Source organism: Sitophilus oryzae, unplaced genomic scaffold (assembly GCF_002938485.1).
Source record: "Sitophilus oryzae breed Bouriz unplaced genomic scaffold, Soryzae_2.0 scaffold_684_pilon_pilon, whole genome shotgun sequence".
Lineage (NCBI taxonomy): Eukaryota > Metazoa > Arthropoda > Insecta > Coleoptera > Curculionidae > Sitophilus > Sitophilus oryzae.
The window spans coordinates 3,315,196-3,339,534 of record NW_022147289.1 but is presented as its reverse complement, the minus strand read 5'-3'; the positions used below and the strand labels follow the sequence as shown (position 1 = coordinate 3,339,534).

The 24,339-nt window shown below is 31.5% G+C and overlaps 1 protein-coding gene across 1 annotated transcript; it reads right to left on the bottom strand.

Annotated features, from left to right (window-relative positions):
• Positions 1–1,668: 1,668 nt before the first annotated feature.
• On the bottom strand, positions 1,669–23,241 carry LOC115888148 (beta-1,4-glucuronyltransferase 1-like). The gene is made up of 9 exons (XM_030907743.1): positions 23,144–23,241; positions 21,630–21,815; positions 13,748–13,886; positions 13,334–13,574; positions 12,974–13,169; positions 11,559–11,697; positions 9,975–10,216; positions 8,042–8,167; positions 1,669–2,058 (listed from the first exon to the last, which is right to left on the bottom strand). The coding sequence occupies exons 2-9, from the start codon at positions 21,777–21,779 to the stop codon at positions 1,792–1,794; spliced, it is 1,500 nt and encodes a 499-aa protein (XP_030763603.1). The 5' UTR covers positions 21,780–21,815; positions 23,144–23,241; the 3' UTR covers positions 1,669–1,791.
• Positions 23,242–24,339: the final 1,098 nt, after the last annotated feature.

Here is a 24,339-nt window from a genome sequence, read left to right as displayed (position 1 = left end):
TAGAAAACCTTAAACATATGAGAAATTAAGAAAAATTCGATATTGAAATTATTTTCCGTTTTTCTGAAAAACGGTAAGAGACCGCCAAGAAAAAAGTTCAGATTCGTAATCTACGACTTCAAAATAGGGTGTATACCAATTTTGGTGAAAATCGGACGATTTCCAGTTTTACCAATAATTACCAAAAATGTCAATTTTTTATTCATTTTTACCTTGCCCCCCCCCCTACATTTCATTCTTCCGGCGCCCATGAGGGTGAGACAAAATTATTATGGAACATTAGTCACTTTTAAAAGCAAGTTATTCCTTTATTTTAAATGGAACACCCAGTATATTTTTCCGGTGTTCAATGGGGATGTTCAAAATATTATTAAGGTTGCCTACCCCTGAGACAAAGATTTTCCCAGATATTTTAATGTTTATGATTTTGCGTCAGTAAATCTTTATTATTTGAAAAAATGTAGGTGGCTGTGTGATATACCTTTTGTTAATTTAACAAAAAATAAAGATTGTAGAGTAAAATACTCAAGGGTACTAAAAAGATACACGTTTAAAACATATTTTAATTATTACAGAATTAAAACTAGATATAAACCTATAATTATGCGTCAAAAATTAGCTAGATAAAATCAAATGCTCAAAATGCTTCCTTTCCTGTTAACTGCATAAAATGATTGTCTTTTCAAAATGATCTTTTCATTTTAAAAGGCATTTATGTGGAGTTCTACCTCGAAAAGCAGCCACAATAATTTCTCTCATGTTGTAAAAAATGACACTAGTAGGTCCAGTTTAGTAAACACTATCTTTAACATATCTCAATAAAAGCAACCCAGACTATATAAAATCAAGAGCGTTTAAGTATTCTATTAATTCGTGAATGCACACTGCATTCACCAACTAATAGAATCATATCAATTCTCTGATGCAGGATAAGTTTGCATTTTCGGCAAATTTCTGAGAATTTTTTTTGTTTTAACTGACACAAAATGATAACTAGTTATTAAAGTTAATTAGACAGCTATGTTAAAGTAACGTCAGACATATCACAGCCACCTAGATTTTATCAAATAATAAAAATCTACTCAGATCAAATCATGTAAATGAAAATATCTAGGAAAATCTTTGAGGGGTAGGCAACTTTAATAAGGGTAAGCAACTTTTAATAGTATTTTGAAGAGACATGAATTCTCCATTGAATATCGGAATAATATACTGGGTGTTCCATTTAAAATAAGAGAGTAACATGCTTTTAAAGATGACCAATGTTCAATATTAATTTTGTCTCACCCTGTATAACTTTTTGGATCAAGTTTTAATTTGATTTAAAGTACAATAGTTAATTTAACTACATATTAGGCTATACCAGGTAAATTCCAATTTAGGTAGCTTTAATTGTAATTTAAAAATTGTTTTTTATTTCTAGAAAATGTTAAATATGTTGAAAACTTTACATTTTAGTCATATACTTCTCTTATAAAACTCACCTTTATTTTTCTCCCAGAATCCAAAAATCAATTACTATATAGGATGTTCCATCACAAAAAATACAACTTTGATATTTAACTTTTTTTGGGGACACCCTGTAGAACTCTCTATATTTTTAAAAAGTGCTCCGAATTAACCTACATATGCTCACAAAATTTCATTTCAATATAAAGTGTCGTTCTCCTTGGAGCCTCCGCGGCGTATGAGAGGCACCACCTTGTATAATAATTGTTTTTTCGTTGTTTTTTTATACAGAACTTCACAAACATTTCCAATTGTCTTCCAAAGCCCAATTGATGAAGTGTCTCACATTTCTTTTTCACTGTTCACTTTTTTATGTTTCTTGCTGATGTAGTGCAAGTTCATAGTTGAATTTAGCGAGCATCCCTCTATGTAAGTGTATTTCTTTTTTAAAACTTCAATAGAAACGTTGTATACTGCCATATTCTGGTTGATGTACGGTGTTCTCCAATCCTCTGTTTTAAGTTTTTCAGTTCTTATACCTGGCCAATGTGTCAGGAAGGCGTTGTCCAAAATTGTGAAGTCGTAATCTTGAACGCACATTTCCAGACTCTGAAATAGAAGATTTCAAGTTTCAGACAAGTTGTCACATATTTAAAAAAAAACCTCAACTGGCGTGGTGGGGTCTAGCGGACCCCAAGCACTATTTAAACCTCTGTAAAATGTTTACGTTTAATAATTAGGCCTCGCCGCGCCATTTATTATCTGACAAACGAATCTAAAACAGCGGAAGGAATTCGGGCAAAAAAAGTCGATGTTGTCACGTTTAATTATAGAAAAGCAAAGTTGCTCGATATTAGCAACTATATTATTATTATATATTTTTTTTTTTCTCAGGTAAGATTTCGACAGACGATGACAGGAGAAAAGCAGATGACGTCCCATACCAATCTTTTTATTTTACTAAAAAAAGTTTCTAATAATTTTTAAATTAACTATGGATCGGTTTAAATATAAATTCGTCATGCGTCGTCACTTGTTGTTTTTAACAAGTTTTATTGGTTTATTTCAAAAATGACAGATCGTATTTCAATTTTATTGTTTTAACGGAACGATGAACGACAAACGTACGCCGATGCGTATGAACTCGCCTTTAGATTTTTGACGTTAGTCAAAGTCTTGCCAAATTATAGGTTATAATTTTGTGACAACTTTTGTCAAATACCCTGCGTTTTGAAAGATGATGCATTTTGATTCGTGTTATTACGAGTGTTTTGTGTCTTTTGAAGTCAGGTGGAGGAAAAATCGAGTGAAAATTAACTGTAGAACCCAGAGCACAGTTTATGGTTAATACTCGCTGCCCAGGCAGAAAGTCTTATACAGATACACCAGTAAAGTTACTATCAATAAAGTTCGTATACCATCTCGTCGTAGATAATTGCATCTCGAATATGGTAGAAGGACCATACTAAACACATACTAAAAACTGGAGTAGCTGTAAAATATCGACATCACACGATAGGTAAATAATGGATTTTAGTACTGCAGAAAAATAATGTCAAAAGGTACTGGTTTAAAAAAATTAAGATTAAAGTTAATTAATCAACCTGTGAGGTATAAAATTTGGTAAGTGTTATTATTAATAATATAGTTTGTTTTATTTATATTGTATTATTTATTTCTGCGAAATATTACAAATTTGTATTTGTACATAAGTTATATTGATAAATATAATCATAAATGCTTGTTTTTGTTTGTTTTGTTGTTGTATTAACACATACCGTTTTTTATTAAATAAAATAACTCGATTACATTTTTTCAGTTTTTTACAGTTTTTTTCACAATATTTTGAAGTTACTTGTCAGTCAAATTTTAAATACATATATTAATTTCCTGCTATGCGTTCCAGTTGTACCAACTTATTTCTTTGTAAAATAAAATAAACTACTTTGAAATTAAAATGACAGACACATCTATCACTGTCAAGGATCTTCTCGTTGGACAGACTGTACCTATAAATTGAATATATTTTAGTTCATTTCAGCATATATAATTATATATATATATATATATATATATATATATATATATATATATATATATATATATATATATATATATATGCTAATATGTTGACGTAGTTCTTATTGTAATAATGTATATTTATCTAATTAACTGATTTCGTTTATTCTGCCTATTATAAAAGGTAAAGTATTTCCTTAAGATAACGTCCGCTTAGGATAAGCTGGCAACGCTGACAGAATCCATTATGGCCTCCCGGATTCAACCAATCTGATTGGTCGAGATTCTCGCACGTCTTGTTGCCATTACCCCCAACTTTATGCCCCTCTCTAGGAATAGTAGAAACAGTCACTACTATTGAAAAATCCAGTGGCGGTGTTATTGTATTGGGTTAATTAGTACACGCGTTTTAACAAATATTACTATATTTGGCAAATGACTAAACAAAATGTAGGTACATTTAAAGTAAAATAATATTATAAACTTTACTGGAAAATATTAAAAAGTTCCTGATATATTTTTATGAAACCCCGCACGCTCGTGGATATTTTATGAATGAAATCGGTCATGAATTTAGAAAATTGCGATCCCTTTGCCGTTGCCCCGTTGTTTCAGATCCGTTTGTCAGACTGTACCTTTAAGTTAGGATACCAATATGCAACTGTTAATAGGCCACGGCAATTAGGTGAAATAATGGCCTTTAGGAGAAGTTTTTACAATCAAGCTAATTTTTTCACAGATGATAGTACCCATCAATCTCTGTAAAAAACAGTTACAACTTTTGGAGGCTTGCTTTTTCCGCCATGTTGAATTAAAGATGGCCGACACAATATTTTTTTAAATACTGTAACTTTCTTATTTTTTAACCAATTTACCTCAAACAAACTCAATATTAACAAACAAAGTTTGTCAAAAAGTTGTATACAGGGCGAGAAAAAAAAATAAAAAACGATTTTTTAATTTTCGGGAATTTTTTAAAATACATGATAATGCAAAAAAGATAGAAATGCTATTAATATTTATATTTTAACGCACTTTACACGTTTCAGGTGAAAAAAGTACAAAAAATTGAAAAATTCAAAAATCCATTTTTTTCAAGGGCTTAGGAAATCGGCAATTGAAAACTTTTATTCGAAATATCTCAAAAACTATTCGTTTTAGAAACACAGTTTAAATAGGGTAATTGTAGGGCTCCACAAGCTATATCCATACAGGGATCAACCATCATTTTACAATTTATCACTTTCGAGATATTTAGAATTTTTAGATTTTGCAAATTTTTGACTTTGATCGATTTCTACAACACTCTGTACAATATTAAAAAGTAAAAAAAAATCTCGTTAATGAGCACCACCTATGCTCTATCCAACAATGTATAACTAATTACAGACAAATGAAAGATATGGGAGATATTCTAAAAAAAGGGCAAAAAAGGAAATTTTCCAGAAAAATTTGAGGCCAAAATTGAAGTTTCAGAACACAAGGTTTGGGATCTAATTTTGATTTTGCAAATCTTCCTCCCATAGAAGACTCTAATAATCAACACGTTTTTAGAGTATATTTACAGGTACAAAGCTGGAGAGGAAACGAGTTAGATCCACTTCAGTGGGGGTGTTTTGCCAGTGGCAATGAGCTTTTCTCAGTGACTTACACCAAACCTCCAGGACCCGAACACCTAATGGCAACTTTTTTTTGCAAATACAAAGATCTTTGCACAGCAAAAAACACAGTTTGCTTCTTATAATCGGAAATGCAGCATTTTGTGTAAAAAATGCAATCAAGCCTGTCTAAATGCACCCAGAGTCGATTATGAAGAAGTGGAAATAGATGATGGTGACGTGTAAATACAAATGTGAAAAAGTTATAATTATGTATTTGTAGTTAAAAGCTATTAAAAGTTGAATATAATATACTATTCTGTTAGAATAAAAAGAATTTCAGTGTTTATTATTATCTATTATTAAGAATAATAATTTTTATTTTATGTCAATCGAGCAAAAAATAAAGTATTTTTATATCTCGCAAAAGTTTTATTTTTGTTTGTATCCTTAAGGATACACTATACACTATATCTCCCGCACTACTCAACCTATCATAAACTCAAAGACTGTTTCAAAATCAGAACAAAAGAGCGCATATTCTTTAACCTTTTTTGCTACGGAGTATGGTTCAAAAAAAATTGAAGAAAAGTAAGTCGATTTCTTTTATTATTTTCCCTTTTTTATTTTTGACAGAAAAACAACCTGTCAAAATAGTTTTATATTTTTATTTCATTCTTTAGTCCAAAACAAAGGTAATGATTTTTACTTGACAAAAATCGGTTAATAAATAAGAAAGTTACGATTTTTTAAGGAATAGGATCAGACGCCATCTTTAATTCAAAATGGCGGAGGAAGCAAGCGCTCTAGGAGGTGTAACTTTTTTTTACAGAGTACTGTTAATAAGTACTATCATCTGTGAAAAAATCAGCTTGATTGCAAAAACTTCCCCTATTTTTGCTAATTGCCCTGGCGTATAAAGGCGCACTTGATTTTATCAAGTGATGTTCCTACTAGCGGGGGCTAAAGTTTCATTAGGGCCTGTGTGGCACCACCACGCCAGGAATGCTTCATTATTAGGATGGTGGGTAGTCATTAAAAGTGTGGCTCATTGGGACGCTAATTTTGAGGAAGCATTAATTGAGTGGTTGGATGAACTTAAATAGGCTTAAGTGAGATGAAGATCATCGAGACATTGATTTTTCTCTGAAGAGTAACCATAACTCCGATTCTGAATCTCTTACTTATAGAATAGAGAAAATTGAATAATCTATACCAGAAAAGAAAGAGATGTGGTGTACGGCAACCATATGCCAATGAAGAAATGACAAAAAACAAAAATCTCATGAATCAAATGTGCACGATTCATGTGCGGCAAATGCAGATCCTATATTAGCATGAACTATATTTGAAAAAGTTATGTACATTCAACATTTTTAGTTTATTGAATACTATAAGTTTATAGTTTATTCCTTAACTTCACATTAAACTTATGTTTATTTATTTCAAAAATACGCTTTAAAACTAAATCTTAAATAACTTAAAAACGATTTATTTTAAGTATAGGAACATGTGTAGTGAAAAAATAACGAATTGTAAAGCCTTTTCACTAGTGAAATAAAATAAGTGGGTTTCCATTTGAAAAAAAATATTTATGATAATTTTTAATCGCTCAATTCCATGACAGCTGCGGCCATTATTATATGACATTCGAACAATATAATTTTTGAAATAGATATCCCTTTGAATAAGAAGACTAAGGAAGGAGCATATCAAAAATCTTAGGTACACCGCGATGGGCCTCAAATATGGCCGACTTAAATTCCGGTTTATCAGTGTCGTTCTAATTTTATTTAAAAAATGTAAAACTATGATGTAGGGTAGACGTGGGGTAGACTCAATAATTTGTTGTTTTATTTTACGTTGTGAATAAATGTTGGTAGTTATTAAAATTGTTATAAAAATATATAATTCTAATAAAAATAGATAAGTTATAATAAGTATTTATTAACACAAACATCCGATACGCTAGTGAAGCAGGTAAGTCAAATTAACGTATCTAAATTCTTTGACATCTAATCTTTGACAAGTAATAAATAAAAGCTAAAATGCAAGAAAAATATATAATTTAGTTAATTTAAGTGAATTTCATAAATGATCGGTTTACTACACGTATGTATATTATATAGTCACTTACTAGCGAAAAGCTGTTCCATTATTTAACTCGATTTTTGCCGAGATCTACCGCACGCTACACGACCAACTGTTTTAGTCGTTTTCGATAAATCGCGATAGTGTCACTGTTAATTTAAGTTCTGCCACAATTTCCATCTAGAATTACTACCTTTATACAACTATCAGTAGTAGAATAAAGAATAAATAACATAAAATAAGCTCCGTAAAGACTGACAAATCCACAAAATTTCAAATCAAATTCAAATGTGTCAAATGAATCGTCAAACAGAACTGACAAGGATCCCCACCCTAGAGTGCTTTTTCCGCCCACCATGCATGAATACATGGATAGCATTATGTTCCTTCCTTAGTCTTCTTATTCAAAGAGATAGCCACATGCCTTTTTTTATGACACTGTGTGTTATGTGTCTGTGGTAGTCACTAAATTTGACGTTTATGCTATACACATATTTTTGACAGGCAGTTTTTTTCGTCCAAAAATTTTAAAATACTTTTTTTCTCAAAAACGGTTTATGTTAGATATATCTAACATTAACCGTTTATAATAATTAATAATAATCCTTATAATGATATGCTAAAAACTTAAAAAATCAAAGATCTCTTTCTATTTTACTTTTTCTTATTACTGGTATTTATCATTAATTAATGTTATCCACCGACAGCTCACGAATTAAAATCTAAAGACTATAAAGCGAGTGATAGCATGTTACATAATACAGTCTTGTATAGTATGTCTCACCTTTTAATTAATTAAAAATTATCACATACTGCACGAAACCCACACATTTCCAACATTATTTTTAGCCAAAATATATAAAAAGTAATATTACACTACTTACATTAAGCATTTTGTCCTGAAGGCCTTCCCAAGACAACTGCTCGTTAAACAAAGGTTCTGCATTGGTACCAATAAATATAGGTTCCCATCTGTGGTACGGATAGTGTCTTTTCAACGTAATAAAAGGCTGAAATATAATTTCAAAATATTAAATACATAACCTAGTAATATATGATATACACGTACTCTAAAAAAGGGTGCGTCTCGAAAGTGCGTTCACCCCTATAATTTTTTCATTTTCTTCAGATAAACTATGTTAGTATATTACGTAAATTAGGATTGACTGATGTTAATTGTTTTTGATCACTTCCTCTTCCACCGGAAATGACTACAACTTTTTTAAATGACACCCTCGGTATATTTCTAGTTTATTCGATAGAAAATGACAATCTGAATAGAATGTCATATCATTTTTGCAAATGGTTTACTTAAAATTGTAACATGTAGTTCGTAACGACAATTTGACTCGAAATACCCAGTGTTTAGTACCAAATTATTCGGAAAAAATGCTTTTTCCAAGTAATATGCTTATGAGCCACTCTTGTTCCATTTAAAAAGAATATATAATTATTATATAATTAAAAATACGATTTGGACATCTTTTAACCGGCCAGGATAAGACAACAAAAAACATTAGATGATCAAAACTGTTTTTCCAAGACTACTTGATTTAGAACTCATTTATCAATATACCTATGGAATACATTATAGATTATTTTTAAAGATGTACCAAATTTTTAAAGAGTACAAATACTAATATTGTCGATATAGTTCGTTTATTTCATTAAAAAATAAATAAACTGTTTAAATATTTGTTAAAGAGGACCAATTAATATGATTCCAGTATTCAAACTACATTAATTGACTGTTTGCGTTGATTAATAATAATTGCTCCAAATACTAAAAAACTGAATTATGTATGTGTATTAGACAGTGTGGCAAAAAGTAACACCTTTAAAATGATATTTAATTTTTTGACAAATGCTTATTTATAACAGAGATGTTCATTTTCATCACTTTATTATATTGATTTCTGATTACTATATTGATTTCTTCCACATTTATTTAGAATAATTTATTAACGAACACAATTAAGTATGTAGTTAATTAGTATTTGGGCGGAAATACTGGTGGTATATTTAATTAATGGTATACTCTTTTATAACGATTTAAATAGTTTTCTTTTTGCATACAAATGAGCTAGTAATATTATCGTTTTACTAAAAACGATAATATTACTAGCCTGTACATTTTGTACATTTGTTGTTTTAAAAACAATCTAAAATGTCAATATTCCATGGGTATATTGATAAATGAGGTCTAAATTATAAGAAAATGCATTTTCTACGAAAACTTGAAGGAATAGGTAAGAAGTGGTATAATATATATATAATTTGATAGACAATTAAATTGTACATCTGATTCTCATAAAATATACAGGGTATTCTATTTGAAGTAAATAAGTTATTGCCGCTAGTAATTATTTAAAATAAATTTTTAGACACTCTGTATAAGGTAGTATAATTTTTATTATTGCAACACAATAACTGATCAATATATAAACTTCAGTAAATATTTAGTATTAAAAACTTTGATATCCTCGGAGAAATGAAGCCTTAAAATTTATACTGCAATTTCGCAAAATTGAAAATATTTTAAAAACGATAAGGTTTAAGTGTAACAAACCTTAATCAAATTTACCTTTATTTTAATCGTAGAAACTAAAAATGCAATAATATACAGGGTGTTCCATTTAAAAAAATACAACTTTGATATTTTTTATTTATTTGAGACACTCTGTATCTTGTAAAAATATTTTTAAATTGTAGCTCTGATAGTCCTTCAACGAACCCAAAACTTACAATTTGTAAAAATCTAATCGTTTAGCTACAATACTCCGTGTCGTATGTGGTGAACAACCCTGTATGAATTACCTCAATTTCTGTAGAATTGATGGTATCTACCCATTCTTCGATACCAGGAAATTTCTGACAATGCTTGCAAATCATGCCATGGAAATAGACAGCTTTAGAATTTGCTATGAGGGTTCTCAAATCTTCCTTGGTTTCGGGTATGAATTCTGTTTCGGCCACTTCGAAGATAGGCAACACGAACACTTCTTTAGGGTCGGTTTTGTCGTATGTTTCTATCATCTTAAGAAAACCACTTGCCATATCTAAAAATAATATTTATATCAACGACAATATAACAAAACGCTTTTTCAAACACTATATTAATGAAATCAGAGGCAATTTTATGACGATATTGAATACAAAGAAATCGTAAAAATATACAAACAATAAAATATATTATCTGAAAAATTATCATGTGGTATAATTATTATAACTAATTTTCCACCATACCACAGAACACTCCTACTAAGCATGGACGCATGTCTTACTATGTTAGCATCATCATCAGATGATTAAAACTGAGGATTATCCAATCGTCTTTTTATTTGGTATGTCGTTCTCCTCCTATCTCTAAATCATATTCTTTACTCTTATCTTGCTCAAAAAATCTAATAACTTAGAGGCCAAACCTACCATATAGATTTAGAATGTGTCCTGTCATTTATTCTTATAAATTACGGACTCTGCATATTATTTTGCCAGTCAATCACAACAGCTTTATATGTGTATTGAACTTGCAATGGCGTGTTAGTAGACCCACTATAGTTTTGACAGTTTCCTGTCTTTGCTTACATGGTATGCTGTTGGTTATGGTGAGTGTTCTATTGTAAACTGTGCCGTATGTCTGCGCCCTTGTAAATTGTTTAGCCCTTATAGAGATTTTTTAATTACCCAGTGTCTTGTTCAAAGTTTTTTTGCGTTATTAAGTTTTGTTTAGACATTTCATCTGTCTTTTTATTGCCCTTGTAACCTTGTCTGCTGATGATGCTTTAAGATTTATTGTTGGTAAAACGTATGTACAAAGAACAAAATAAAATGTTTTGGGGTATTGTGGTAAATTTGCTTTATAACAATAAAGGTTTAAATTCAAATTTTATTTATCTATGCAATAATTTTTATTATAAGATAAAGCAATATGTTATTTTACTTTATACGCATTGAATCTAGTCAGGCTGGCTAAAAGATCAGCCCATTTTGTTCCTAGAAACAGTGTACTGCATGAATAGTTAAAATATAAAGTGTTTAAATGCATAATCTAATGGTATATTACATACAAACTGTTTTTGAAGCAACATAAATTTATATGAAATATATTTCAGAGGGTTTATATAAAATATGGAGCAACTATGATTAAGAAATGAACCATGGTTTCTGTTCAATTAAACGACAAAGAGTTAAAATACAAATTAATTTTAAATGCATAATTTAATGACACATGATACACAAATTTTTTTAAGAGCTGTTGTTTTATTCAAATGTCAAAGGTATACTTTGAGATAATGCAATATCTCAATATTGAGTATTAATATTTGTTCCAAAGAAGCTCCTTTTTATTTTTCTGTATAAAGCTAAAATTTATTAAATAAGGAATATTTAATAATTTACCTTTACTAGGCATTAGCTGGACATCAGAAAGTAGAACGTATTTTGTCAATGACGATGTTCTTGCTACATTCCGACATACATTTATCGGATAGATTGTTGTGTCATCAAAATTCGAATAAACTTGTATCTTTGAAGAATCCTAGTAAAATAAACAGGTCTAAATACAATTAACCATATATATTTCAAGAAAAATAATTTTTAGGAATTTAAATATTTTTTTTTGCAAATACAATAGATTTATTCTCAATCTAGAGAGCGTTTCAGGTTTGAGGTATTTTAAAAATACATATAATTTGATTGTAATGTGAAGGGTTCATAATAAAGAAACATTTAAATTCTTTTATTAAAATTATCTTTCTTATTCAATTCAACAAAATGAAATTTTATAAAAAAATATATACATATTTTAATTTTGAAATATCTTATTTCATTTTTAATATAATCTTAAAGTCAAATATACTATTATCTTCAAATATTGGTACTAAAGCATCTACAGTCATCGAGAGACGGGACAATTTTGACAGAAAGAACAATTTATTTTTAAATAAAATGAAAGACAATAACTACTGTCTCTATCATATACTGTCTCAATCTTTGAATAAGAAGACTAAGGAAGGAGCATATCAAAAATCTTAGGTACACCGCGATGGGCCTCAAATATAGCCGACTTAAATTCCGGTTTATCAGTGTCGTTCTAATTTTATTTAAAAAATGTAAAACTATGATGTAGGGTAGACGTATAACAATAAAAATTGTTATAAAAATATATAATTCTAATAAAAATAGATAAGTTATAATAAGTATTTATTAATACAAACATCCGATACGCTACTGAAGCAGGTAAGTCAAATTAACGTTCTTTGGCATCTAATCTTTGACAAGTAATAAATAAAAGCTAAAATACAAGAAAAATATATAATTTAGTTAATTTAAGTGAATTTCATAAATGATCGGTTTACTACACGTATGTATATTATATAGTCACTTACTAGCGAAAAGTTGTTCCTTTATTTCACTCAATTTATGCCGAGATCTACCGCACGCTACACAACCAACTATTTTAGAGTCTTTTTCGATAAATCGCGATAGTGTCACTGTTAATTTAAGTTCTGCCACAATTTCCATCTAGATTTACTACCTTTATACAACTATCAGTAGTAGAATAAATAATAAATAACATAAAATAAGCTCCGTAAAGACTGACAAATCCACAAAATTTCAAATCAAATTCAAATGTGTCAAATGAATCGTCAAACAGAACTGTCAAGGATCCCCACCCTAGAGTACTTTTTCCGCCCACCATGCATGAATACATGGATAGCATTATGCTCCTTCCTTAGTCTTCTTATTCAAAGGTCTCAATAGGTAGATTATACTGATATATAGTAATCAAATAATGGATTTATTAATCTTACTATTGGAGTGCAACTGTCAGGTGGGTCAAAATAAATATCCTTTTTTGATATTGGCAGGGACTGAGGAACGACGATATGTATGGACACCCTGTACATTTCTGGTTCGCAATAGCAGTACTGATTAATTTGTTCCAAGAATAGAGCTGCATCCAAATCGGGAACAAAGGCTGCCACAGATATCAATCCATTCCAGTACCTTTACGTATATACATAAAGAGATAAATACCCTATGATCTAAAAAATGGCGTCAAATGGGTTTGGAAATGACGACCGATTTTCCATAATATGGTGGTCTAGTTTTTATATCATAAAATCAATATATTTTTACCAAATCGCAATAAATGTACTATTTGTTCTTACCTTAAGAGCTCTGGGATATAATACGCAAAATTTGCAGTGACATGAGTGGCATATGTCACTTTAGGCACATCCTCAATGTTGTAAGCTTCAGTAACATTATACAGTACCCTGTAGGGAGATTTCCTTCTTTCACTTGGTGGAAAGTCGTACCTTCTGTATTGAAAATCGTGAGGAAGGTCATAATTAAATTTACAATATGATTTGTTTATGTTGGTCTCTGGTTCGTGAAACCGTAGATAAGCTAAAAATTTTAAACATTCTATATTAATCGATATAAATAAAATTATATTCACGAATTTTGGATATTGGCTACATATGGCTAGAAATTGCCTCACGCATGGGTGCTTGGGTGGTATCAGATTCGTTTTTTTTTTCGTTATATAATATACTTATTTATACATCGTTATTGCATACCTGAGGGCATTCTATCATCTATATTCAACTGAGATTCATCTTCCTGTAGTACATCCACATCTTCAATTCCTAAATCAATTGCCAATCCATTTTTATCCTTAGTCTTAGTTCTATTAAGACTAGCTAGCCGTTCGTTTACCTAATCAAAATTAATTTAATTTTAGTAATAAATTTAAACAAATGATGTAAATAGACATCAACCCTTATAATAGGCCAATCAAATTAGAGTGTTCACTTGGAAAAAAGTGTTGGAAAGCTAATTATGGTCTTGATTTGTTCAGTTGACATGAAAGATACGTCGTATTCTAGTTTTGCACGGTTGCTCAACCGCCGCTCGACTCAGGAGGACCAAAGGATGGTAAAATTCTTAGACTTTTTTCAGATTTTCGCCTATAGTTTCGAAACTTTGCTCATAAACATATTTGGAAAAAGCATTTTTTTACGAAGAATTTGGTACCACACACTTGGTATTTCGAGTTAAATTTTCGCAAAATGAACTGCATATTGCAATTTCAAATAAACCATATTTGAAAATGTCGAAAGTTGACATATGATATCTCATTCTATTCAGAATGTCATTTTCTATCAAATAAAGTAGCGAAATAGCGAGGGTGCCATTTAAAAATCAAAAGTTGTGGTGGAAATCATAATTTCCGGTGAAGCAGGAATTGACCGAAAACAATTTCACACGTCCATCAATCCTAATTTATGTTATATACTAACATTCCAAATCTCGCTTTTTTATCTGAAAAGAAAATAAAAAAGTTATAGGGGTGAGCCATTTTTTAGACGTACCCGGTATACGTACCAAAAAATGCTTAATTATACAAATTTTCTGTAGAAAGTTGATTGAATCGTATCTTATCAGATAATGAATAAACAGTAAATATTATTTCACTACTCAGAAAAAAAAATGAATGGCATTCATAGAACTCGGTATGATAAAATATTTGATTTGCTTTTTATTTGAATTCGTTAGTACTATCCTTAGTATACAGGGTGCTACAAATTCGAGATACGAGCATTGGTATCTCGGAAACCGTAATAGATACGGAGATGGTTAAATTGGGGCAAAGTTGCGCCTTGGGCTGTTCACAAAGATGCCATCAAAAATGTTTTAAAAATTTCAAAGATTGTTGAGTTTTTTGAAATAAAACGTATTTTTTCGAAAACTAATTTTATTTTTTCCTGTCGTTACTTTTTAGAAAATCAAAGAACTAATTAAACATTCTCATAGCCACTTTATTAGGGCTATCTGATAGTATTTTTAGATTTTCAAATTAGCTGATAATTTGTAAGATACAGAATCCAACTTAATTTTTTTAAATACGGACCTGCATTTTTTATTTCAGATTTTGAAAGAACTCAGTCTCGTGAGTATAATGATATGCCACACTTTACACTTTTCTTTGTTTTAGGTACCTTAACAGCAACAAAACTATTTAATTATTATCTAAAAAAGATTCAAGTCCGACTCTGTCGATTGAATTTCGACGAATTTTTTCGAATAATTTCGTCGAAATTATTTAATCTGATTATATTCATCCCAACAATATTCTTCTTCTTCAAATGCCTTCTTCGTTGCGAAGGTTAACAATCATCAGTGCTATACGTATTCGTGACACAGCCGACCACAGAATATACTAACGAAAAAGAAGCCCAAGTTCCTTGTAATAAATCGATTCCATTTTCGTAACGCCATCTCTCGACATAGCTGACATTTACAGGTTAGCCAAAGGGGTGCGGGGCCGGGGGGAATTGTAAAATACACTTTTATTTTAATTATTTTTATTCGCTATTTGCAATTTTATTTTTAAAACATATTATGTGAAACAATCACATAATATGTCTTAAAAATAAAATTACAAACGGAAACAAAAGGAATTAAATAGTCTGAAAATCTACAAAGTTTATTGATAAAAAAGTTAGGCTATGCAAATTGATATATTAAGTATAACCTCTTTGGTATAACATTGTTAAACAAACATTAACAAATCATTACATATCAGATCATAGAACTAAAAAAAGTACTATTACATAAAAACAGGTGATACAATACTTCAAAATTAATTTTAACATAATATCAAAACCGAAAAATCAAACTGCAAACACAACCACACTTATCACAACAGAAATTAACACACACTTTCGCGGCAAATGTCCAAGAATGACTGATCATTCTGATTGGTCCTGGTCCGGTCGTAGCTAACGTCGTATTGTCGGTAAGCAAAATCCCTGTACAAAAATTTTGACGATCAGCGCCATTACCCGTCATAATTGGGAAACTTTTGCTGGAACCATTTTTAATATTTCACTTACATGGCCCTGCAGCCGACGGAAATAGTTGGTTTGTGGTGCACCCGAACCAGTCACGTAAGTTTCTCATCCATGAGTGGCGCCTTCTTCCTACACTTCTCTTTCCTTGAATTTTTCCTTGTAATATCAGTTGGAGTACGTGGTACTTTTCTCCTCTCATGACGTCTCCAAGGTACTAAAGTTTACGATTTTTTACCGCTATGATAATTTCTTTTTCCTTTTTTATTCTTTTCAGGATTTCCATGTTGGTCACTTTATCGGTCCATTTTACCCTAAGTATTCTACTGTACAACCATATTTCGAATGCCTCTAGTTTCCTTATGTCAAGTTTCTTCAGAGTCCAAGCCTCTACACTATAATACAGGAGCGACAAAACATAGCATCGCACCATTCTGATTTTTAAATCCAAGCTGAGATCGCTGCCACAGAGCACTCTTTTCATTTTCACAAATGTTCTCGCCTGTCCTATTCTAGTTTTAATTTCTTCAGAACAACAATATTGATCAGTGCTAATTAACATTGAATAAAGAAAATTGAGCCAATTAAAAAATTCAAATAAATAATATCCAGATCAGCAATTTAAAGATATTTTTTTTAACTTTTCTTATTGTGAATTTGAAATTCTCAGTGTACGATCTAATAATTTGCATAATATTAATCTTAGTTGTTATGAATAAATTAACTTCTACAAACTAGTTTCTAATGCTCTACATAGTCTACATGTTCGAAAGGGTTTATTTATTTTACCACCCTCCCTATTGCACAAATTTATTTTTCGCTGGCCATTATACTGCTCTACTGTAATAGAATAATATCAAGCTTGGTAAAATTTTATCTTTTGGTTTGTTATTCTAAGATGGGACCATTTCAGTTTACGAAGTTATCAGTTGACATAGGCAAACGAATTTTAAAAGGCCTAAGCAAATAATCTAATGATATTCAAGACACATAAACTCTCTAAAAGTACGCATATATCCTGAGAAACTAACTAAGCAAATAATACAATCTTCTAAATAATTTAAAGTCACATAAACGAGGGTAAAGTAGAACAAACATTCATCCCTTATTATCAAAACTCTATTTGACAGAGTGGTACCAGTTGTGTGTGTACCCTAGGGATATCTCAAAATAAACAACGCAGAAAAAGCACGTATGCATGCTTAACGAAATAAGTAAAATTAAATCATCCCCTCGCTGGAGGTTTTAAATTGAAAATTAAAAGTATTAAATATATGTTTTAAAATCAGAATCCAAATGTTCACGAGATGAATGTCTGAAAATGATAGAAATAGGATTATCTTTTTTTCCGTTCCTAGAGTTAAATAGAAATAGACAAATGAATGAAGAAATAAAGATTTCATTTCTAGGCGGTTTTTTTTAAGGTAATCCTATGATTCGGTATCATTTGTATTAGTTAAGGTAGATTATGAATGTTATTCAGCAAATGGGTAAAAGAGTAAGATTTACACGGAAGGGTTTGGAAATTACAATAAATAATAAATAGGACATGCTGATGCCCTCTCGGAACAAGGACCAGAAACAAGGGTGAAAGCAGTCTAGGGATCTTTCGGGGAAGGAGCCCTTCGGTCAATTAAAAAGGTGCAAAATATGCATTTGGATGGGTATTCGCAGGTTCCTCAAACAGGGGCGCGCCGAAGATGTAGTAACGCCTTTCCGAGATAGTACCAGCATCAGTATTTTCATCTTCAAAATTAGTTCGGTACTGACTTTTAAATTAGACGGTCGAATTTACTCCATGTAGATCTTATATTATCCAGTGGTCTTTTTAACTGTTTTAGTAAGTTCTCTATCTAAAGATTTTCTCAAATAAATTCTCAAGTTAGGAAATTCTAAACTATTCATGCTTAAGTATTTTAATTGTTGTTTTTGGATTTTCTGTAATATTTTTCTTGATTAATGATTTAAGACTTTCTGTTTGTTCTAAAGGCTTTAGTAAATTTTAGATGTCATTGCATAAGTGATTATTTTGCAATTATTCTTTTTATTAAATTCTAATTTAAATTTAATTGTTCAGTGAATATTTTTTTTTATATTAATTTTCTGCCAACGATAATTCTAAGAGTGATTTGAAAGTGTGTGCTAATTGTTGATAATTTAAATTGGACTAATAAGAAGGATATTTTGTATTTTTTTTTAACTTTATTATCTCTGAGTTTTAATTTCAATTCTCTAATTGTCATTAATTATTTTTGATTCAATTTCTTTCTTTTTCATTAATTATAAATGTTTTGTTGTTAAATCTTTTTCTTTATTTTTTTATTTATTTATTTATTTATATTAAATATAGTTAGGTGTTGTGAAAAATCGGTATTTTATTTCTTTATTTCACCTAATCACTAAAATATTAAGTTATTTAAAAGAACACTGTGATAACCGGTCGAATGGTTCAATCCAAAGTATGAGTCCAAGACCGAAGAGGTAGATCTACAAGGGGATCAATGATATCTTCGACAGGTTCTTGTTGTTGATGTATTGCTGATGGATGTTGACGAAATAAGGTAAGTGGCAATAGAGTTTATAGTAACTGAATTTAGAAAGAGCCCTTACCATAAAAGTGCGATGCCTTAATTTCTATTTTTAGCTGGCTGGTTATATTTTGTTTTTTTATATATAAAGGATAAACCATATTTACGCTCTGAAAAGACGGTGCTCTCATTAATCCAAGTTCTGCCTACCGCTCAATAAATTATTATAATTATAATAATTATTATAAAAAGGCCACACTACCATGATAACGGACAAAGTCTTGAAAGTTTTGTCACACTACCATTTCCAATCCATCATCCGGAGAATTTTTTTTTCCGTATTCAACCCACGTCACTGTTAAGTTTGAAAGCTTATCAATACTGTAACGAGATGAATATATTAAACATTAAAAAAACAGAGCCGGACTTTAAATTAGTTTAAATAAATTGTGTCCAAATTTTCAAAACAAAAGAAAATATTAAGTATGGCATATCATTGTACTCAGGAGAGCGAGTTCTTTCAAAATCTGAAATAAAAAATGCAGGTCCGTATTTTAAAAAATTAAGTTGGCCTCTGTATCTCACAAATTATCAGCTGATTTGAAAATCTAAAAATACTGTCAGATAGCCCTAATAAAGTAGCTATGAGAATGTGCAATTAGTTTTTTGATTTTCTAAAAAGTAACGACAGGAAAAAATAAAATTGATTTTCAAAAATATCCGTTTTTTTTTTCAAAAAACTCAGCAATCCTTAAAATCTTTAAAACTTTTTTGATGGCATCTTGGTGAACATCCCAAAGCGCAACTTTGCCCCAATTTAACCATGTTCGTATCTATTACGGTTACCGAGTTACCAATGCTCGTACCTGGAATTTTTAGCACCCTGTATTTAGAGATACTATTTCTGGATAACAATACTTTATTGATAAGTTGGCAAGTTACGTCGAATCGTCGAAACACCGGTTTCCTATATATCACCGAAGTTAAGCGACGTTAGACAATGCGAGTGGATGGACGGGTGAACGAACGTCTGGAATTTAGAATTTTAGAATTTAGAATGAGTGGGAGGGGGGTTAATCACTTCGACCTTACAGATCCATTGTGTCCCCCTTTCTTGAATCATAACTCATCATACAGTCCCAGGGCTTTGACAAAAGCCAGTATCTGGGACGGTTTTATAGAGGGTAGTTCTCCATCTCCAATATCAGTCATACCAAAATTCATGGCACGAATGGTTATCGTCTCGGCGCACTCAGTGATGAGGTGTACTGGTGTTTCACAATCTTCCCCACAGAATCTGCATTCGCCGTTTCTTCTTAGTTTCAATCTACTGAGGTGTTCATTGAGGAGACAGTGTCCTGTTAAAAACCCCGTGACAATCCGAAGATTGTTCTTACTCAGACCCAGGAAGATCTGTGATTTTTCTTGATCATAAGCCCTCAGAAACTTCTTCGAGTGTCTTAGACCATTGCAAGATTTCCATTCCAGGTTGCGGATGGAATCTTCCAAGTTCTTGAGTTCCGCCTTGAGTTGGTTACCACTTGGAAAGCAGAACGGTTCTGGTCCAGTTAGTGGAGTGTTCGCGCCTTTCCTAGCTAGATTATTTGCTTTTTCATTGCCTTCTATCCCTTGGTGAGCAGGCACCCAGTGTAGGAGGACTTTGTTTTCTTTGCCTAATTTATTCAGCTTCTCTATGCATTCTTTGACCAATTTCGAATTGATTGATACTGAGTTGATCGCCTTTAACGCTGCTTGACTATCAGATAAGATGGCTATTTCTTGTTTCCGATAGTTCCTATCTAAGATAAGTTGTACGCATCTCTCGATAGCGTAGATTTCTGCCTGTAGGATACTAGGGTAAGTGCCCATTGGTTCGGAGTAATTAGCTCTCGGCCCAAACACTCCGATCCCTGTTCCCGTATTGGTTTTGGAAGCATCAGTATACCAAGTTATGGTATGGTCTTTTAACTGCTGGGCAAGCGTTTCGCTCTTCCAATCATTCTTATTGCTCAATACTACATTGACATGTTTACAAGTTACGGATGGAGTTTTCCAGATTCTTTAGTTCCGGTTTCAGCTGGTTCCTGTTTGGAAAACAGAACGGTTCTGGTCCAGTTAGTGGAGTGTTCGCTCCTTTCCTAGCTAGATCATTTGCCTTTTCATTGCCTTCTATCCCTTGGTGAGCAGACACCCAGTGTAGGAGGATTTTATTTTCTTTGCCTAATTTGTTGAGCTTCTCTAGGCATTATTTGACCAACTTCGAATTGATGGTTACTGAGTTGATCGCGTTTAGTGCTGCTTGACTATCGGATAGGATGGCAATTTCCTGTTTTCGATAGTTCCTATTTAAGATAAATTGTACGCATCTTTCGATAGCGTACCTCTCTGCCTGAAGGATACTGGGGTAGGTGCCCATTGGTTCGGAGTATTTAGTTTTCGGCCCAAACACTCCTATATCTCTGTCCTTGCTTTGGTTTTGGAAACATCAGTATACCACGTTATGGTATGGTCTTTTGTATGCTGAGTAAGCGTTTCTTCCTTCCAATCCTTTTTATTACTCAATACTACAGTGAGGTGTTTCTCAAAGTTGTAAATTCTTGGTGTGTCATCCACTGGAAGTTGGAGAAGAGAAATTTTCTTTTTGAGGGTGTTCCAAGCCTCTGACCTGAAAATTCTCCCAGTACTGTTTCCGTCAATGGCCGTTCTAATCATTGTTGCATTGGCATAACTACCAACGACAATATGCAGTGGTGTTAGTTCTAGAATGACCTCCATTGCTGCTGTTGAACATGTTCTCATGGCACGTGTGATGCAGATACATGCCAGTCTCTGTACTTTGCACAGGTACGTCTGGAAACTCTGTCGTGCTGTTGTTCCATGGCAAGAGTGTAAATCTATTGACACACGCTGCTCATTAACGCAGCGCCGGTTCGAGACCCGATAAGATCGTGATATCTCGTGACCACTGACAACGACATGCATGGCCGAGGACCGCAGTTCGGATTCCGTGTAAACGAAGTAAGTAAGTAAGTAATAATAAAATTGTTAAAACTATTAAAAACAAAAAAATAATTACTCACCAAATTTATGAAATTTTCTCTGGTGTCTCTATAAACAATATTTTGGGACGTTTCAGGTAAATTTTTTCTTGTAAAAATTAGAAAAACTAAGGTAAAAACTACTACTACTGCCAGTAGTTTGAAGTATCTTTGCGACTGTCCTAGGTGCATCGCACATAATTGGTTTTATACTCTTCAAATGTGTATCTATAAATTAGTAAATATTCTATATGAGGTAAGGGAAATTTAATGTATAATTGCTGATATTACTAAATTATTTTTAAAACATCTTGCAAACAGTATCACAGTAGACTTATTATGTTATATTTCATATCAATTCGAGAAGCACTTAATATTGATATAAAACAATAAAAATTTTATTGACCTAGTCTTATTATATGATTATAAGATATTGCAATAAATACAATATAAAGTATGTTATTATGTTTTTAAAATAAAATATATTACGTAAATGTTACAGTAAAAACCAGACAGAGAATTAGTAAATGTAACAATAACAATTACTAGTAAGCTCTCAGATTAACTTTTTTGCTAAAACCACGTCAGTAAAAGTTCAATAACTAATTTTGAAACAACTTTTTACTAGAGAATGAACTACTACTCGTGTTTTACTACTACATTCAAAAATAATATGCTATATTATATTATATATAATATAATACAGTGGCTGTGGTACACATATTTTTGCAGACAGTTTTTTTCGTCCAAAAATTTTAAATATGTTTTTTCTCAAAAACGGTTAATGTTAAGTACAGAGTCTTTAATATCAAAATTCATAAAATTTTACAAAGAATTTAAGTATGTAATAAAAAATGGGGGCACCCCTTTAAAATAAGAAAGTTGTTATCAACACCCAGTATTTTCGGAAGTGCCGTCATATTGAAAATACTTTTAATTGATAGATCTCATTGTGAAACAATGATGTGCAAAAAATCTCCGATGCACGCTCAGCCTGGAACACCCCGTATATCTATGTAATGCTTCTTTAAATTCTTTAACTCAAATTTCGATGCAAAAAATATGTGACTAATTAAAAGATTAGTATTTTTTAGAATTTCTACACTATACAAACAACTCTGCTACCAGTCTATACGAACAATTCTACTATACCAACAACTCCAATCTATGACAGAACTATATTTATTTAATTATGAATTATTGGAATGAAGCTTTAATTTTTACCACAATTTCTCTTGACTAATGATAATCAAAAGCCAAATTGACATTACTACCAAATTTAGAAGTATAATTAGTGTAAAAACTTAAAAGTTTGTTAATTTTATTTACTAACTGAAAAATTTTACAACTAATTCTGACGTTCTGACTGCTTACATTGAAATTAGAGGAACAAACTTCTGTGCTAATTGAAACCACTAATTCATTCAAGTAATTACGAGTTTCTGAATGAAGCTTAAAACTGAATCAGTGACACTGATTAAGTAAGATTGATACAACCCGCCGATATTCTTTTAAAAATATTAATAGCCAAAAATTAATAATATAAATCCACTCACTTATAATTTCTTTAATTATTATTTCTTTGTTTCTTTGTTACACTGCGTTCACAATATGAAAACTACACAAAACCAGTTAATCATCATTTTAGCGAAACATTGAAATACGACTGATCGTATCAAAATTTGAACCGCACCGAAAAATATTTCAAACTTTTTATCTACAATTTAATCCTTTAACAATTATTACATAGATAAAATGGTCTGAGTGAGGTAAATCTCCTGAATATATAAAAAGAAATAGTCACAATTTTGTATAATTAATTAAGCGTTTTCTAAGAAAAAAAATTATAGGTTATTATAGAGTTAGGTGCTGTTTACCGCTTTAAAATGTCCGTAGACAAGTTATGTTAGGTTAGACAGGTGTTATATCGACCGTCTTCTGTTATGGGGCAGACGGGGCAGTTTTTGAACATTTCTCGCGGAATTCATTAACTCAGTAGGGGTGAAAGTTACCCTCTCATAACTGCTAAGTATTTCTAATTCTTGTCTAGATTATACGGAAGAATCAGGAGCCTTTATTCTTTTGCAAATATATCCATAGAATTAGATCCATGGGCACTAAGTCCGGCGGCTTCGACGGCCAACGGCTGAGATCTTGGTTAGCTATTCAATTATTCTTGAAATTGGCTGCAAAAATTTGCTGATAACTTCAGCGTTCAGAGGCGGTGCGTCGTCTTGCTGGAAAAATATGTTTTCGAGTTCCATTAAGGGCATATCATCAATAAGGGGTCCAAAGCCTACTAGTTAAAAGTGGCGAACTTTTAAAAATTCTGTATTTCGAAGGGGATTATAACAAAATATCAAGTGTGCTATATTTTTGGAAAGGTAATTTTAAATTCTTTTCAGTTAATTATAAAAATATAGAGGGTGTCCCAAATAAAATATCAATTTTTCTGTTGATAACTCTTAAATTTAGAATTAGAATTAGAATAAGTGGGAGGGGGGTTAATCTCTGCGACCTTAGAGATCTATTGTGTCCCTCTTTCTTGAGTTATAACTCATCATACAGTCCCAGGACTTCCTACGGAGACCCGTGTCCCTCACAGTCGAGGAGCTACGACCCAAGCCGGGTAGACGAAACGGTAGCTTGTGTCGCCTGTTGGGTTTAGAGGTAGAAGGTAGGCTCCCGACCCTTGGAGGAGGTGGTAGCTTGTATGCCACTTGCGGAGGATGGTCTCACCCAAGTGTCAGCC

Coding starts and splice junctions, on each gene's coding strand:
- LOC115888148 (XM_030907743.1), bottom strand. CDS start 21,779: ATGCACCTAGGACAGTCGCAAAGATACTTCAAACTACTGGCAGTAGTA. Junction 11,698..12,973: donor CTGACAGTTGCACTCCAATA/GTAAGATTAATA, acceptor TTATTTTACTAG/GATTCTTCAAAGATACAAGT. Junction 10,217..11,558: donor CCAGCTAATGCCTAGTAAAG/GTAAATTATTAA, acceptor TATTATTTTTAG/ATATGGCAAGTGGTTTTCTT.